The 18,985-nt window shown below is 36.3% G+C and overlaps 1 protein-coding gene across 1 annotated transcript; it reads right to left on the reverse strand.

Annotated features, from left to right (window-relative positions):
• Positions 1-325: 325 nt before the first annotated feature.
• Positions 326-13,384, reverse strand: pck2 (phosphoenolpyruvate carboxykinase 2 (mitochondrial)). The gene is made up of 10 exons (XM_048174490.1): positions 12,650-13,384; positions 8,900-9,115; positions 6,454-6,638; positions 5,597-5,803; positions 4,373-4,560; positions 4,068-4,230; positions 3,537-3,752; positions 2,561-2,698; positions 1,466-1,561; positions 326-1,329 (listed from the first exon to the last, which is right to left on the reverse strand). The coding sequence occupies exons 1-10, from the start codon at positions 12,679-12,681 to the stop codon at positions 860-862; spliced, it is 1,911 nt and encodes a 636-aa protein (XP_048030447.1). The 5' UTR covers positions 12,682-13,384; the 3' UTR covers positions 326-859.
• Between the last annotated feature and the right edge of the window lie 5,601 nt (positions 13,385-18,985).

Consider the following 18,985-nt stretch of genomic DNA (forward strand, 5'->3'; position numbering starts at 1 on the left):
AACCGTTTCAACTGTACCATTTAAAAAAAAAAAAAGAAAAAGATTTTTGTAACATTTTATATATCAGGCTTTACAAGGTTAACTAAGATCCACATTCAGTGTTTTATCACTGAAGAGTATTTGTGTTCATTTTGTAAAATTCACATTTACAATGAATCTTAGGTGACAATGTCCAGTTCAAAACAGAACAAACACGTGTAGAGACACGTGAGATTTATGGCATAATCTGTAAGGTATAAAACACTTGTGGTATCATTATATTATTTGTTTATAGTTTATTGAAACTGTTGTGATGTAAGAAAACCGACTGACGCACATAACAAAGTTTGTTTTAGAGTTATATTTATTCAGTCAGCTCAGGTAAAAACATACACACATTCATTGACTGAGACTCTTTGGTACTCTTTGGTCCAGATTCTTCAACCCTAGCTCAACCCGAATCATGTCAATCATATTACAACCTGAATCACCAACACAAGGCAAATTCTTTGGAAATAAAAATTCGGTGTTCATAAGGTAACAAGTACAAATGATGATATTGGTGCTTATAATAGGTAGTGTACTCATAAACTATACATTTTTTAAGATGTTTTGTTTTAAATTCATCATGTGGTCTTGTCTGAACTGAAAATAATCTAAAATGGCATTTTGCTAGATAGCTTGTAAACATTAAATAGAGTTTTTAGCTTTTACTTTAAGATAAAACAAGGCACTTGGAATTGATACCACTGAGGGCATCTAGTGAACTTTTTGGTTTCTCAGATGCAGTGCAACAGTCAGTCACATTAAAACAGTTACTTCCACCTCAACCAATCTTATTCCTCACATCTACTCAACATCAATGTAATGTAGCGTCTGTTCAATCCCTAACTCTCTCCTCCAGCGCCCTCAGCTCTCCTTCCACTTGTGCAGGTAGATCAGCTCCAACCTGCTGGGTGAAGTAGGTCCGAAGCTCCTGTGTTTCCTTTTGCCAGAAGGGTTTGGGCAGGTCAAAGAGGGCACCCATATCGATGTTCCCACCCAGGCCTTCTGTGTTTATGGCACCGTTTTGTGGAATCCATCCCACAATGCTCTTGGTGGCAGCCTCTTCTTCACTGGTACGGCCACATCGTTTGAAGATCCACTCGAGGACACGGGCGTTCTCTCCAAACCCTGGCCACAGGAAAGAGCCGGTCTTCTGATCTTTCCGGAACCAGTTGACATGGAAGATCTTAGGGAGCTGGGTCGGGCCTTTGCGCTTCTCCATACTCAGCCAGTGGGCGAGATAGTCGCCGAAGTTGTAGCCGAAGAAAGGACGCATTGCGAAGGGGTCATGCATGATTACTTTACCTAAGGAAAATGAGCCATATATATAGTCATTTATGAAAAATAACAGTTTTGTTCAGTTTTTCACTAAGTACTTAAACTGTAATGTACACATTTGTGTCCCCCTCTATTTATCATATGGAGAAATGAAAGTTTGTACCTTTATGTTCCGCAGCGGCCGTGGATTCAGATCTCATGGCTGCACCCACAAACACACCATGGCGCCAGTTAAATGACTCGTACACCAAAGGCACACCTGGGAAAAAAGACAGGTAGATATTATGTATAACATAGAAGTCTATTATGCATTTATTTGAAAAATAATTGTTCTATTTTGTTTAAATATTTTAAAATGTAATTCATTTTTGTGATGCAAAGTTGAATTTTCAGCATCCATTACTTCACCACTGGCCTCACTAACACCTCTTCCAGCAGCAACCTAGTTTTCCCAGGAGGTCTCCCATCCAGGTACTGACCAGGCTCAACCCTGCTTAGCTTCAGAGGGTGATCAGACTAGAGCTGCAGAGTGATAGCTGCTGGCTATAGTAGATATTTCACAAGTTCGCCTGCCCATTCAGTCTTAAAGGGATAGTTCACCCAAAAATGAAAATTTGAGACACGAAACGATCAGTTTATGCGATAAACCGAACAGTATTTATATCATTTTTTAACTCTAATACACCACTATGTCATCATCACTACACCACTTAGGACATCAATGTGTCGTCACGATCCGCAGGGTTTAATTTGGACTTGTCTATGTAAGTTTTATTTAATCTTATAGTAGAAGTTCCCATCCACTAGCATTATTTGACTGACAGACGGCAGCGGTTGGAGTTAAAAATCATCATTTGTGTTCTACTGAAGAAACAAAGTCACCTACATCTTGGATGCGCTGGGGGTAAGCAGATAAACATCAAATTTTCATTTTTGGGTGAACTATCCCTTTAATTGTTAATGGTACTCAAACTTGGCTTGCTGTCCTCGAAGGAGGCTCAAACCCGAGGCTAAACCCTCCTATAACAGTACTGTGCAGAGAGAGAATTAGAGAAATAGAGGAGGAGATGGGGAGAAGGAGAGATGCTGGAAGAATTGTTGCTGGGGTGACACAGTGACTGCTGCTTATATACTCGTAATGATGACTGACAGGACTGAATGTTTAGGCTCCTCCCGAACCTACGTTTGGAACTACTTAAATAGTACTATGTGGTATAACAATATCTTGGTATAAAAGTTTTGATTCAGTGACACCCACCTTCTGGTCTTCTGCCACCAAATACAATGGCATCAATAGGGACACCCTCATCACTCTCCCAGAGTGGGTCTATGATAGGGCACTGGCCAGCAGGGGCACAAAACCTGGAGTTCGGGTGAGCGCACAGTGTAGAATCACCTGAAAAACAAAAGAAGAATTAAAAGTTATATTTAGTGATGGGCAGATTGAGGCTTCCTGAAACACAGAAACAGTTGAAGCAAATGTGCCGTAATGTGTTGAGGCTTTGAAACAATCTGGCACCCGTCTCCACGGTGAACCCTAGTGGTCAGAACAGTGTAAATGCAGCCAAACATGCATAAAACAGCTTTTACAAATTTTTGCAAATGTATTATTGAAAGTAAAATCTATCAAATGCAATTAACTAATATAATAAGATTAAATATAGAGTGTCTGTATAATATCTGTTCTTTTATCAATTTTCAGGGCTTGTTTTGTTTGTTCCATGGCTCAAACTAAACAGGCCAATAAGAGATTAATAACTACTATTATTTATTTTACTTATACTAATGTCTAATTAAAACATCTACAAATGTATAAAACTGATCAGAGATCAGGTAACATCAATAGACACTTGTTCAAAGGTTCTCAGTGAATCGGCATGATTCATGGGTTCACAGAGATCATCGCCCTCTACTGGTGAACCTTGACTAACTGTTTCAAAACGTTTCATAACAGTAATGACGTAACGAAGCCTCGTTTACTGAAATCACTTGACTTTGGCAGTTTGATACACACTCCGAATCACTGATTCGAAACAAAAGATTCATAAAGCTTTGAAGCGTCATGAAGCAGTGTTTCAAAATCGCCATCACTAGATATATTTATATAACAATCGTTTATATGTTTTTTTATATATCAATTCTTATATTTATAAATTAGATTTATATATTAATGAATGTTTCTTAAGAATTTTTAGATGTTTTGAAAAAATACCTTTACTAATACATGATCTTACCATACTTCCAAGATTTCCCGTGCCAGTCTGTGAGTTTAATTCCAGGTGCAGGTGGATCCAGACCCTCCCACCAAACACCCCCATCGCTGGTCTCTCCTACGTTAGTGAACACTGTGTTACTGGAGATGGTTGCCATGGCATGAGGGTTGGTCTTTAGGGACGTCCCCGGGGCAACTCCAAAGAAACCATTCTCTGGATTAATAGCTCTGAGTTTACCTGGTGAAGAGAGTCAAAATGCACCACCGTTTGTATTGAAAACATCTATATATAATCATAAACATCAATATTCCTATCAACAGATTCCTCACGTTATACATTAATAAACTATACTGTAAACCTGTCACTGAGCAACTGTTTTTTATAGTTTTTTGTTTGCTGAACTATGCAATTATTTCTATTTTAATTAATTCTCTCTTTGCTGCCCAATAAAAGTGCTAAAATAAGAGATATGGTGTCATTTTCTGGCTGCCTATAAACCCACACTTGTGTCAATAATTGCATATGCTGTCTAGGACAAGTCATATTTCTCACCCTGACTGTCAAATTTCATCCAGGCGATGTCATCGCCCACACACTCAACCTTCCAGCCTGGCAGTGCCGGTTTCATCATGGCCAGGTTAGTTTTCCCACAAGCGCTCGGGAACGCTGCTGCAATGTACCGTTTTACTCCTTGAGGATTTGTGATTCCCAGAATCTGGAGGGAAGAGAAACAGTGACGAGTATCAACATCATGTTTTATAAATGAATACTCCAGCTAAGAGAGTAGTACATCAGTAAGATGCATTGTTGTACACTCGCAAGCAAGATCCAGGATTTTGTCTGATTTTCCATCATACCAGCATGTGTTCAGCCAACCAGCCTTCGTCTTTGGCGATGCGTGAGGCGATACGAAGAGCAAAGCACTTCTTTCCAAGGAGCGAGTTTCCACCGTAACCACTGCCAAAGGATAGGATCTGCCTGGTGTCTGGGAGATGTGAGATCAAGACCTTCTCTGGGTTACAAGGCCAGCTGTTTACTAAAGGAGCTGTACGGGAAGAACAGAGAAAGAGATATAGATAAGAAAAATAAATGTGTATATATATATATATATATATATATATATATATATATATATATATACAAACACACATATATATCAAAGAATCCTGAAAAAACGTATCATGGTTTCTACAAAAATATTAAGCAGCACAAATTGATAATTTAAACTGATAATAATAAGAAATGTTATTTGAGAACGAAATCGGCATATTAGAATGATTTCTGAAGGATCATATTTTAAAATATATTAAAAGAGTAACCTGTTATTTTAAATTGTTAAAAAATATTTCAGAATATTACTTTTTTTTTTGTACTTATTATTGATCAAATAAATACAGCCTTGGTGAGCATAAGAGACGTTTTTCAAAAAAAATTAAAAAGTCTTAAAGGTGCCATTGAACGTTTTTTTTACAAGATGTAATATAAGTCTAAGGTGTCCCCTGAATGTGTCTGTGAAGTTTCAGCTCAAAATACCCCATACATTTTTTTAATTAATTTTTTTAACTGCCTATTTTGAGGCATAATTAGAAATGCGCCGATTCAGGCTGCGGCCCCTTTAATTGCTCGCGCTCTCCGCCCCCTCCCGAGCTCTCGACTCTATCATTGCATAAACAAAGTTCACACAGCTAATATAACCCTCAAAATGGATCTTTACAAAGTGCTCGTCATGCAGCATGTCTAATCGCGTAAGTATGGTATTTATTTGGATGTTTACATTTGATTCTGAATGAGTTTGAGGCTGTGCTCCCTGGCTAACGGCTAATGCTACACTGTTGGAGAGATTTATAAAGAATGAAGTTGTGTTTATGCATTATACAGACTGCAAGTGTTTAAAAATGAAAATAGCGACGGCTCTTGTCTCCATGAATACAGTAAGAAACGATGGTAACTTTAACCACATTTAACTGTACATTAGCAACATGATAACGAAACTTGGTGAACTGGTGAAATTTAAAGTTTCATTTGATGGACCGAATCACATTTACATTTAATCTGACATTAAAATAAAGCAGTTAAGATACCTTTCAGTGGTAAAGGTCGGCCCAAAGAGTGCTGGCAGCGCACAAACTCCGCCCCCTCTGCTAGTTTCTCCAGCACAGGTGTCCCCATGCGTGTCATGATGCCCATGCTAGCCACCACATATGGAGAATCTGTCACCTGAACACCAAACTTAGCAAGAGAAGAGTTCACAGGGCCCATACTGAAGGGAATGACGTACATAGTGCGTCCTACAGAGGGACAAAAAGTAAGAAATATTCAGATTTTTTAGGCATTACAAAAGTTTCTTCCCAGCCTATCCTACATGACCATGAGGACTGATGAACAACATTTGGATTTTAAATGAATATTCCAGGCTAAATACAAAGGAAGCTCAACTGATGGGATTTTGTGCATGAGTTTTACAAAATGAAAAGTTGTTCTTTTCAGTTCAAACATGCCTGCTTTTAGTCAGGATTGTTATATATAATGTTTATATATAATATTTGCTTGACGCAATTTACACTGCCCTATTGCTGGCCATGAAAGGCAGGTGCCGCAGCAAACTGAATTTGATTTAAGAGAGCTCTGGTTTGTGTACATTTACTATCGATCATGGCAGCAGTAATTCATCATATGATGATCAAATAATAGAGCATTATACCTGGGCATATATCCAGGCAAACAATATAGATGAGTGCACTTTCAGTATTTTAAAGAGCTGATTCAGATGCCTGGATCATTATTATTGCATGTTTTCATTGATTCTTGTCCTTGTTTTATTAAATAACTTATCAATATTTTTTTTATAATATTATATAATAATAATAATTTAATATTAACTAACCTAACTATTTGACATGTTTCAGTTATTGATCAGTAGTTTGGGTAACACACACACCTGCCATGCAGCCAGGAAAGCGGTCCTCTCTGGCCTTCTGGAAGTCTCCCTCACTCATCCAGCTGCCCAGCTGGGACTTAGCACCTCCGGCGGGGATGGGAATAGTGTCTCTTTGGTTCTTCGTGACGATCACTGTCTTACTCTCCACACGAGCCACATCTTTAGGGTCAGTCCGTGCCAGCCAGCTGCACACAGAAAAGATTAAGAATCAGCAGAAATATAAATCAGGATTAAGTTATGTCAGACCATTCATATTTTCATCAGTATTTCTTAAAGTGCCCCTATTATGTTATTCTAAAGGTCTTAATTTTGTTTTGGAGGTCTCCAACAATAGGTTTACATACATTCAATGTCAAAAAAACACTTTTTTTCATAATATGCATAGCAGCATCGCCTCTTTTTTCACAGTGTCTGAAAAGGATTCAGTCTCTCTAAACCCCTCCTTTCTGAGAACCTACTCTGCTCTGATTGGTCAGATGGCCCAGTCTGCTGTTTATAGTGTGTGTCAGAGACAAACCGCCCTTTACCACATCTGAATTTCAGCTCTGGAGGCTTCCTCAGCACTTGCTTACACAGTGATATAAAAAATAACGATGGCATCGAATTAACCGTATCAATTGAAGCCCGAATCCTCATCCTTTGAAAGTACATGCAAAGTGGGTTTGCTTTCGCTGTACTGAAAACAACATCTTCTTGACATGTCGACAACATAGACAAAACTCTTCCAGGCCTCAGATAAAACTACAGTGTTTGTGGGTCAAAGTAGACATTCGCAGCCAGTGAAGACCATAGGCTGGCATTATGCAAATTTATTACAAACGTACATAGGTTTGTGCAGGAAGTAAGACTAGAATTACTGATGACTCGTTTTAGGCAGGTCAGAATTGCTTCTTTCATTTGGGAGACAATAACTCCATTTTTCATGCACTTTAATCTTTTGAAACTTTGCAAACCTCACACTAGATGAAAGCAGTGTTGCCAATTTGTTGCCAAATTTAGCTACTCTCTAGTAGTTTCTGCGACTTTTATTAATGTTTTGCGACAAGGAGCTATAATTGGCTATATTTAAATCAAATTAGCGATTTTTGGCAATTCTTTATTTTGAGCAGTTAAACTCTCTGACAGGTTGGTCACACCCACATACAATTTTGATGATCTGTTAGTATAATGTTCAACAGAGCTTGGCAGACATAATTATTTAATAGATTATAATGTAATTTGTTCTTTTTATAATTCATATATATATATATACAGTACAGTCCAAAAGTTTGGAACCACTAAGATTTTAATGTTTTTAAAAGAAGTTTCGTCTGCTCACCAAGGCTACATTTATTTAATTAAAAATACAGTAAAAAACAGTAATATTGTGAAATATTATTACAATTTAAAATAACTGTTTTCTATTTGAATATATTTGACAAAGTAATTTATTCCTGTGATGGCAAAGCTGAATTTTCAGCATCATTACTCCAGTCTTCAGTGTCACATGATCCTTCAGAAATCATTCTAATATGTTGATCTGCTGCTCAAGAAACATTTAATGTGTACAATTGTACAAAATATTTGTGTACAATATTTTTTTTCAGGATTATTTGATGAATAGAAAGTTCAAAAGAACAGTGTTTATCTGAAATCTAATCTTTTGTAACATTATAAATGTCTTTACTGCCACTTTTGATTGATTTAATGCATCCTTGCTGAATAAAAGTATTCATTTCTTTAATTTCTTTTCAAAAAAATACAAATAAAAATTCTTACTGACCCCAAACTTTTGAACGGTAGTGTATAATGCTACAGAAGCTTTGTATTTCAGATAAATGCTGTTCTTTTGAACTTTCTATTCATCAAGGAATCCTGAAAAAAAAAGTACACAACTGTTTTCAACATTGAAAATAATCATAAATGTTTATAGAGCAGCAAATCAGCATATTAGAATGATTTCTGAAGGATCATGTGACACTGAAGACTGGAGTAACGATGCTGAAAATTCAGCTTTGCATCACAGAAATAAATTACTTTGTCAAATATATTTAAATAGTACACAGTTATTTTAAATTGTAATAATATTTCACAATATTACTGTTTTTTTACTGTATTTTTAATTAAATAAATGTAGCCTTGGTGAGCAGACGAAACTTCTTTTAAAAACATTAAAAATCTTAGTGGTTCCAAACTTTTGGACTGTACTGTATATTTATATATATATATATATATATATATATATATATATATATATATATGTATTCACACACACGATGTTACAATGTTTTGTACTTTATTTTCATATTTGTTGACTTTTTGTGAAAAATGGAGACTTTTGAGGGTGGTTCTAGAGATTTTCAAAGAGAGGTTTAGCAATACTGCATGAATGGTAGTATCTGAAAAAAATGATAGGGGCACTTTAAAATACTTATTCAATATGATAAATGAACAGAGTACAGCTTACCAGTTTTCATATTTGCTGAGTTTTTTTACCATGCCCTCTTTCTCGAGGTTGGCCAGGATGTCTGCCGTCTCCTCTGGTGTGCCTGTGACCACGTGCACTTTAGCAGGTTTACACTCAGCCACTGCGCCAGACACAAAGTCAGCCACTGACGAAGGCAGAGAGGGAATGGAGGCGAGGGACCGCGCTCCCACTGAAGCTGTACTGATGGCATTTCGCCTACATGGACACACACACAAACATTAGTACAACAAACTAAAGATTAATGGCATAAGCATGGATCATCCTAAAAAAACACTTCATTCTTAGTTAGTTTTACACATTTTATATGCACACACACACAACACACCATACAAAACTGAAAATTATAATTATATTATGAACAGTTAGTGTTGATATACAGTCAAACATTGACTTTTCACCGTTTGTATCACTCTGCTTGTCTGTTTGCACGTACCAGAAAGACTGTCAGTTTGTGCATTAGTGGTGTTATTCAGCAATTTCTGTAAGTTACATCAATATGCCAGTAGGTGGCAACAAATTTGAGTCATTTGAATCATTCACTCATCTGTTTTGTTCAAAACACTGATTCATTTAGAAACAAAAAGGACAGGCAAACAAATACCCTACAATAAAACAAAGTTGCAAATGAAAAAAAAAAAACAGTGTTTTTTAGGTAGATCTAACAGGAGTTTTCAGGTACAGAAATTTAATAAAGTAATAAAAAATGTAAAATAACACTGCATAGTCTTCACTGTATAAATTAAATATAGATTAATCCTTATTAAAGTTATTCAGTCAACAGTAGTGAATGATTTTTCTCTTTTTTCTTCTTTTGTTGTTTGATTAACATTAAAAACACAAACACATTCAGCAGCAGGATTATTAGGCTGCTGTCACTTTAAGACTAATGCATGGATCCAGTATACTGATACTATAAACATGCATTGTCTTTCTCAACTGTTTAGATTCACTTAAGGCATAACCTACTATTTTACTAAGATACTCACGAAAATGGTAATTTTTACATAATTTTGTGTGAATTTACCTTTACCAACAATAACAAATGCAGTAAACGTTAAAACTATTAGTGCAATTTTGTGCTCTTTTGCTAATAATAAGGTGGCTAATCTAAAAAAACTCAAGTAGAACATTTCTAAACCCAACTCAATTTAAAGTCTAAGCTAAACACTGTAGATAATGTATAATGGATATACGTGATCCATGTATATACGTGAGACATGTTACATTAATGAATGAACATTCTTTTATGCTGACAGTGTGTCAGTATGAATATTGCATCATAATTGCTAAATGTACTTTAACACAGATCTTTGACCGAAACTGTAAGATAAGTGATTTAGAAGCTGTAAGACTAATTAGTGGTGTCCTTTGGAATGAAGTACACTACATTCTGCACAACTGGCTAAAAGTTTGCAAGGAACACAGTCTGATAAAATACCTTGAATGTCAATGCATCTACTAAATGCATAAATGTACAGTAAATTGAATAAAATGAAAAGAAACAGAGAAGAGGCAGTAAAGGGGAGGACATTCTCTTTTAATCTTACAATTGCGTGTTTAAATCTCACAATTCAGACTTTATAACTTGCAATTCTGACTTTTTTGGACCCACTTTATATGAAGTGTCTTTAACTACTATGTACCAACATTTAAATTAATCATTTGATACAATGAACTTATTGTGTACATACATATTTTTCATCGTACTTATATTTAAAAAAAATAACCGCATGTAATTACATATGTAATTTCTATAATTACATCAATAATTACAGTTGATCATCCCATACCACTTAACCTACCCTTAAACCTACTCATACCACAAAACCTGTCCTAACCTTACCCGTATCTCATCTCAGTAGTCACTTGCAGTACGACATGAGCACAATAAGTTCATTATAACTAACAATTTTTTATTGACGTATGTTGTAGTTCAAGAAGACACCAAATATAAAGTGTGACCACACAGAAATGTGAGATATTAAACTTGCAATTTGGAGAAAAAAGTCTCTGTGAGATAAAAAGTTGCAATTACCTTTAATTTTTAATTCCGTGGTCCAAACAAACTTATAAAAAGATAGTTAAGGAAAGAGAAAATACACAGTGAGCAAAGACAAAAAATAAAGGTTTCATGCCAGAGTAGGGCAGCATTTTGTCTTTTCCACTCAATCCTCTGCTTTCTGAACTTACATAGGGGTCAAAAGCAAGCCTGTCATTCTTTAACAGCGTTAGCGAACTGACCATTCAAGGCGGCACGTGACTGCAAGGCCTGGTGTCTATAATTAAGAGGATGTCTGAAGGATACGAAGAGGTGGGTTTCTTTTCTTTTACCCTTTCATTCTGTTCAGCCCAACCCCCCACCCCAATTGCAACACTCTCTACCCCATAATTCCATTCTATTGTTTTCCAAAGCCATAAACTGTATACAAACTTCACTAGAACAAAGTCTCTAAGTCCATCACAGTTTTGACCCCCATGATTCCTCACGTTCATCAATAACCACTGAGCTTTACACATCAATTATCATAGGCAGTTACACACACCCCTATGTGAACCAACCAATCAGATGGCCTCCTTTGCATTCACTCCCCTCCCCTCCCCTCAGAGCCTGGTTAAACAGGGTATGGCCACTACAAGCACATTATGTTCATGCATGAACACATAACACACGTAAAAATTTCAGAAATGTGTGCAATAGTAGATTGAGCCAAAATGGTGCTTTTCTGTCTAAACCATATGCATGCATTAAGGCTATACCTCAAGGGCGTTTCAAAGCACAAAATAACCTGTTAAACAAGTTAATAGAATTGTTCACTCAAAATACACACATATACGTCATTAACAATCAGTTCCCGGTATCATGCATCTGTAGGGTAAAGTTTAGCTAGATGGAGACTTTCACACTGTGCATATTTACTTGAAGTCCTTTGCTGATGTAATCATTCATTCTGTTGAGAGATTCACAGAGTAGATACAGATGCAATACAATGGGATTTAAAATCTTTTGTTCAACATTATTCATTATTTTAGCTTTGAAAGAGATATTATTGATGATTCCATATTACAGACTCACAAATGCTTGCTGTGACTATGCTTTGTGTGGTTAAAGTTGATGGTTACTTGCTCATTCATAACCTGTTTTTTTAGAATTATACACACTGAGTCATAAAAAAGCCAGTTCTCTACGTGACTTACGTTTCTGCATTCCTGTACGTGCCACACTCAATATAACACTAGTTTCTGTATAATAGTGAGATGGAATATGTGGCAAATGTCATTATTTGGCAATACCAGACTGCAGGACTTTGTAGTATAATGTCCTCTGTATTTCTACATAACTATATCAAAGATTATTCTGCATTATAACAGGCTATTGTAGTTTTTAGTACCCCCACTAAAACAGGGGAGTTGACACTGTAATTGTACAGGGTGTTAACAAATGTTTTATAGACCAGTTCAGGTTTAGTTAAATACTATCTACCCTCACAAGAAACTATACAACAAGGATGTTTACCCAGGAAAGATAGGGATGTGATGAATGTATAGTGAATATTTTGAGACAGCAAAAACAAAAAAACAAAGTATATCTAGACCTTTAATTCTGTTTTTCTGTTATATATATATATATATATATATATATATATATATATATAAAGCTGCAAAACATATTATTATATTATTATTACCTTGTTTTAAAGAGATTATTAATTGTGCCTAAAAGACACTCACCTCCTCAGTACTCCAAGCAACAAGCAGGACATCTTTGGTGAAATTGGTGGAGTAAACAATAAAATAAAGCAATATGAGAGGGGTGGCTTGTTCCTCTTCAGTCGTGTGCACCTCTCATATCACACTGAAGAGAGTGATAATCCAGCTCTTGAGGTAGAGGAGAGTAAAGTAAGACCCTTGCACTTTAACACGTGTAACTTATCATCAGCTGATCCCACCCTCAGCTCAGATCCTGTACTAATAATGACGCTCCTCTCCCTGCGAACCAGCCTGAGATGTTTCAATAATAAATAAAGCTTTGCGCTGACAAGCTTCCTAGTCGATTAACATATTTTTACTATGTTATTATAGCCTAATATTTTAATAAAGCAATAATAAACGTGCGCTTCCAATAAAACACGACAAAGTGGGAAAACTAGCTGTTGCATTTCAGTCAAAAAGTTGCTTCTGAATCATTGACGTCGTTTAAGTCAATCAAATACAGTGAATCGCGAGGACTGTATTTCGGTTCGCCGGCTGACGCAAGCGCGCACTGGTTCCTGTCTCCGATTCCGCAAAGGACTCGTTGTGCCCCGTCCCGCGTTCCTGCTCAATACCGGCTGTATAAAGATGTGTAGAAGTGAATCTTATTTTTAAAGCGTCTTTATCGAGTTCTGAGGTCACGTGAGCGTTGTCGAGATTTTCTTCATGTCATGTCAGCAGTTGTTGATAAAGTTGAGTGTTGTTCAGTGGACATTGTAAGGCGGAAGCTTATTGGCTCCTTGTGACGTCGCTTCATTCATCATAACAGTTGTGACTGTAGGGCTAGAGACACATATGCCATATGTAAATGTTAAAATGGGGGAAATAACCCTTTGTTTTTAGCCAATAATACCTAAAAACAATATTGCTTTTAAAAAAATAAGAAAGCTATAAATTACATTTTAATCACTTATTTATTCTGATGTAGCCTACCCCCTACTTGTAAAACTTTAAAAACAATAACTAATGTGCCTCAAAAAAAGACAAAAGACATTTCAATGGTCATGGAGAGTAGGCTAATTAGCTTGTAATTACCTGAAATAATATAGAATAAATAATAATGTATCTTATAGAACTGTCTGGATATTTTGCATTCAGTGTTTAGTAACTTTTGGTTTTTATTCGAATTAGAAGATTTTTTTTTTTTTTTTTGGTTAGGGCCACATTTAAAGGGTTAGTTCACCCAAAAATTAAAATTCTGTCATTAATTACAAACCCTCATGTCGTTCTACAGCCGTAAGACCTTCGTTCATCTCCGGAACACAAATTAAAATTAAAGACATATTTAAAACAGTTCATGTGACTACAGTGGTTCAACCTTAATGTTATGAAGATAGCCTACTTTTTATGAGCCAAAAAAACAAAATAACGATTTTGTTCAACAATATCTAGTGATGGGCGATCGAAGATTTATGAATCTTTTGTTCCGAATCAGTGGTTCAGAGCGTGTATCAAACTGCCAAAGTCACGCCCCCCAGTGGTGAACCATTAAAATTTCGAAACATTTCAAAACGCTTATGATGAAGCCTCGTTTACTGAAATCACGTGACTTTGGTACTTTTGATACACACTCCAAACCACTGATTCAAAACAAAAGATTTGTAAAGCTTCGAAGCTTTGAAGCAGTGTTTTGAAATCACCCATCACTATATTGATGAATAAAGTCATTATGCTGTTTTCTTGGTGCACAAAAAGTATTCTCGTCGATTTATAATATTAAGGTTGAACCACTGTACTCACATGAACTGTTTTAAATATATCTTTAGTACCTTTCTGGGTGTTTGAAAGTGTTATTTATCTTGCTGGCAATGCAGGCCTCACTGAGCCATCGGATTTTATCAAAAATATCTTAATTCATGTTCTGAAGATGAACGAAGGTCTTACAGGTGTGGAATGACATGAGGGTGAGTAATTAATGACAGTAAATTTTATGAAAATTTAATGTAAATTTTGTCATAAATCATTTCAATGTTCAATATCATTTCAGTATTTCAAGAATAGTAAATATTGCATAGTTTAATACTATTGTTGAAATTATAAAAAAAAAAATATATAATATAGCATAAATTATATAATAATAATAATATATAATAAAATATATTTTTAATCATTTTAATTGTTTGTATTTAGAATGCGAGCTATAGTCTTTGTAACCCATTTCCAAAAAAGTGTTTAAAATGTCCTTACCACAGACTGCTGGTAGACTCAATACATTTTCTGAGATGTGATGGAAATGTTCATGACTTATCAAATTTTTTTAGCGCACAAATCAGATGAACACTATAATGCGAATGTTAAGGAAATGTGAAGGAAAGTTTGTTTAAAGAAAAGCACCATCATTTGTTTACAGACTGCCTTTGGTTAATATTTCGTCATGTATATAGCAATAATATTTCGACATTTTCGAGAAGTGACTTAATTGTCCAAATACATTTTGGAGCCATGGATAGTTGTCCCTTGCCAGTGCACACACAAACCACATATATGCCGCATGGTAAGTTCCTTGCGTAGTCTCCAGTGCAATGACTGTGACCAGTGAGAACGTGAGAGGGTACAGGAACACTATGAACGGGCTAAAGATCACAGTGTTTGTGTGTGTGTATGTGTGAGAGAGAGAGAGAGAGGTAGATTAGAGGATAGTGGCTCAAGATAAGCTAAAAATCCATTGTGGTTAGACTTTAATCTGTGTGAAGTAACAGATCCACTGAAGCCCAATACCTCGCTATACTCATCATGCGCATTATAAACACATCCATAGTGAAGATGAATTAATTAAAAATCATGCAATTCTGTCATACGCAACACAAGCCAGTCACATGTCCAGAGATCTTGTACAGTTCATGGGGGTTCAAATCTGACGAAGGTGGAAAATCATTGTAACACACTTATATTAGACTAAACTCTAAAAAAAAGATGGTTCTTTAAAGGTTCTTTACATGTAGTAACAGTTCTATTTAGAACTGTATCGTCTTCAAGAACTCTTTATGTGCTGAAATGGTTCTTTGTGTTAGAGGTTCTTTTTTCCCGCCTTTTTGTTTTTCAAATCTGTAACTGTCAAAGCCACCTCATTACTTTCTGGAGCTCCAATTACACAGACTGCCAACACACTCTTAACAAGTAAATTATTTCTTTCTTAAAATGTCTATAAATTTTAACTTTCAAGTTGGTTTCCAGTCATATCTTTTTCTCTTTTTAGTTTAAAAAACATGTAAGTGTGAGCAGCTCTATTCAGTTAAGGATACTTATCTTCTCCACTAAATAAGAGAGATATTGAATTTATGATACATACAGTGGGTACGGAAAGTATTCAGACCCCCTTAAATTTTTCACTCTTTGTTATATTGCAGCCATTTGCTAAAATCATTTAAGTTCATTTTTTTTCCTCATTAATGTACACACAGCACCACATATAGACAGAAAAAACACAATTGTTTACATTGTTGCAGATTTATTAAAAAAGAAAAACTGAAATGTCACATGGTCCTAAGTATTCAGACCCTTTGCTGTGACACTCATATATTTAACTCAGGTGCTGTCCATTTCTTCTGATCATCCTTGAGATGGTTCTACACCTTCATTTGAGTCCAGCTGTGTTTGATTATACTGACTGGACTTGATTAGGAAAGCCACACACCTGTCTATATAAGACCTTACAGCTCACAGTGCATGTCAGAGCAAATGAGAATCATGAGGTCAAAGGAACTGCCTGAAGAGCTCAGAGACAGAATTGTGGCAAGGCACAGATCTGGCCAAGGTTACAAAAAAACTTTCTACTGCACTTAAGGTTCCTAAGAGCACAGTGGCCTCCATAATCCTTAAATGGAAGACATTTGGGACGACCAGAACCCTTCCTACAGCTGGCCGTCCGGCCAAACTGAGCTATCGGGGGAGAAGAGCGTTGGTGAGAGAGGTAAAGAAGAACCCAAAGATCACTGTGGCTGAGCTCCAGAGATGCAGTCAGGAGATGGGAGAAAGTTGTAGAAAGTCAACCATAACTGCAGCCCTCCACCAGTCGGGGCTTTATGGCAGAGTGGCCCGACGGAAGCCTCTCCTCAGTGCAAGACACATGAAAGCCCACATGGAGTTTGCCAAGATGGTGAGAAATAAGATTCTCTGGTCTGATGAGACCAAGATAGAACTTTTTGGCCTTAATTCTAAGCGGTATGTGTGGAGAAAACCAGGCACTGCTCATCACCTGTCCTATACAGTCCCAACAGTGAAGCATGGTGGGGGCAGCATCACTGTGGGGGTGTTTTCCAGCTGCAGGGACAGGACGACTGGTTGCAATCGAGGGAAAGATGAATGCGGCCAAGTACAGGGATATCCTGGACGAAAACCTTCTCCAGAGTGCTCAGGACCTCAGACTGGGCCGAAGGTTTACCTTCCAACAAGACAATGACCCTAAGCACACAGCTAAAATAACGAAGGAGTGGCTTCACAACAACTCTGTGACTGTTCTTGAATGGCCCAGCCAGAGCCCTGACTTAAACCCAATTGAGCATCTCTGGAGAGACCTAAAAATGGCTGTCCACCAACATTTACCATCCAACCTGACAGAACTGGAGAGGATCTGCAAGGAGGAATGGCAGAGGATCCCCAAATCCAGGTGTGAAAAACTTGTTGCATCTTTCCCAAAAAGACTCATGGCTGTATTAGAGCAAAAGGGTGCTTCTACTAAATACTGAGCAAAGGGTCTGAATACTTAGGACCATGTGATATTTCAGTTTTTCTTTTTTAATAAATCTACAAAAATGTCAAAAATTCTGTGGTTTTTTTGTCAATATGGGGTGCTGTGTGTACATTAATGAGAAAAAAAATGAACTTAAATGATTTTAGCAAATGGCTGCAATATAACAAAGAGTGAAAAATTTAAGGGGTCTGAATACTTTATACCCACTGTATATTGTTATATATATATATATATATATATATATATATATTGCTTTATATATCACTTTTTCCTTTTAACATTGTAAAGGGCTCACTTCCTCACTATAACTGTAAAGACACACTATAACTGGAAAGATACTAATATCTATAAAAAGGTTATTTATAACACCATTGATGACCTATAGCACTTTCAAAGCATGGTTATTTATGGATCCTTATAAAAAGGGTTCTATTTAGCACCAAAAAGGTTCTGCTATTGTTACCGTAGAAGCCTAATTTGGTACTGTTTAGAACCATTTTTCTTAAGAGTGTATATGTGAACAATATTACATTAAAAAAACTTTATATATGGTAATGAATTTGTTAAATGGCCGTTCTTGTGATAGCAAGGACCATTCTTGGGGTGATGATACACAGGTCAACTTTTTGAGCAATTTTGCTAGGGCACTTTCCCATTGAGAATGGGCAACAAATTTCTATCTGGATACTTTAGATTAAAATTTGTTGCCCGTTCTCAATGGAAAAGTGCCCAAGCAACATCACTCAGCAACATTGCTCAAAAAGTTGCCCCATGTATCATCACCTTTACACTCATTCACAAACACACACACTCATGCTACATTTTATGAGAAAAGAGAACTTTGCCCTTTAGACTATGCAAAAACAAAAACATGCACTGCATGGGTCAATTCACGCAATAATTCCTATGAACTTGAAAAGAGTTTTAACCCAAACAAAAATAACATTAAATACATGTTACTCAATTCAGTTTGACAAGATTAGGGAGACGTGTTCAGTCCTTTAATATGCAAACCACCCATGTAAACAGTGGTGTTCTGTTTAATCAGTGGATATCTGTGATGGATGAGAGTACTTTTCAGTGGATGAGCGGAAAGTCAAGGAATAAACATGTGTTTTGATGATTAGATCTAGTGGCCTACACATAATTGCAGTCTACTTTTGTATTTGTATTATGGGAAACAGCATGCAGTGTACTCAATCTCTTTACTTTGAGTAGCTGTTGTCTCTGCATGTTCTTTGTTGATATCATTAAAAGCAACTTTTAGGATTCAATTAGGGAGTCACTCTTAAAGATAAAAGTTCTTTATTGGCATCAATGGTTCCCTGAAGAACTTTTAACATCCATGGAACCTTAAACATTCTTTATAGTGGAGAAAGGTTCTTTAGATTATTAAAATGTTCTTCACACTCTTTTAAAAACTGCATTGGAAGGTTTTTTGGGGAACCACAAATGGTTCTTCTATGGCATCATTGCGAAAACCCCTTTTTGGAAACTTTTTTTTAAAAAGAGTGTTACCAAGTCTTGCACAGACTGTTTTTCTTTGTCAGTTACAAATCCAATGGTGCTGATGTCTTTTAGGCCTTTGAATGACTGTACCAGATTAGAACTCGATTCATGTTGTA

This window comes from Megalobrama amblycephala, linkage group LG22 (assembly GCF_018812025.1).
Source record: "Megalobrama amblycephala isolate DHTTF-2021 linkage group LG22, ASM1881202v1, whole genome shotgun sequence".
Lineage (NCBI taxonomy): Eukaryota > Metazoa > Chordata > Actinopteri > Cypriniformes > Xenocyprididae > Megalobrama > Megalobrama amblycephala.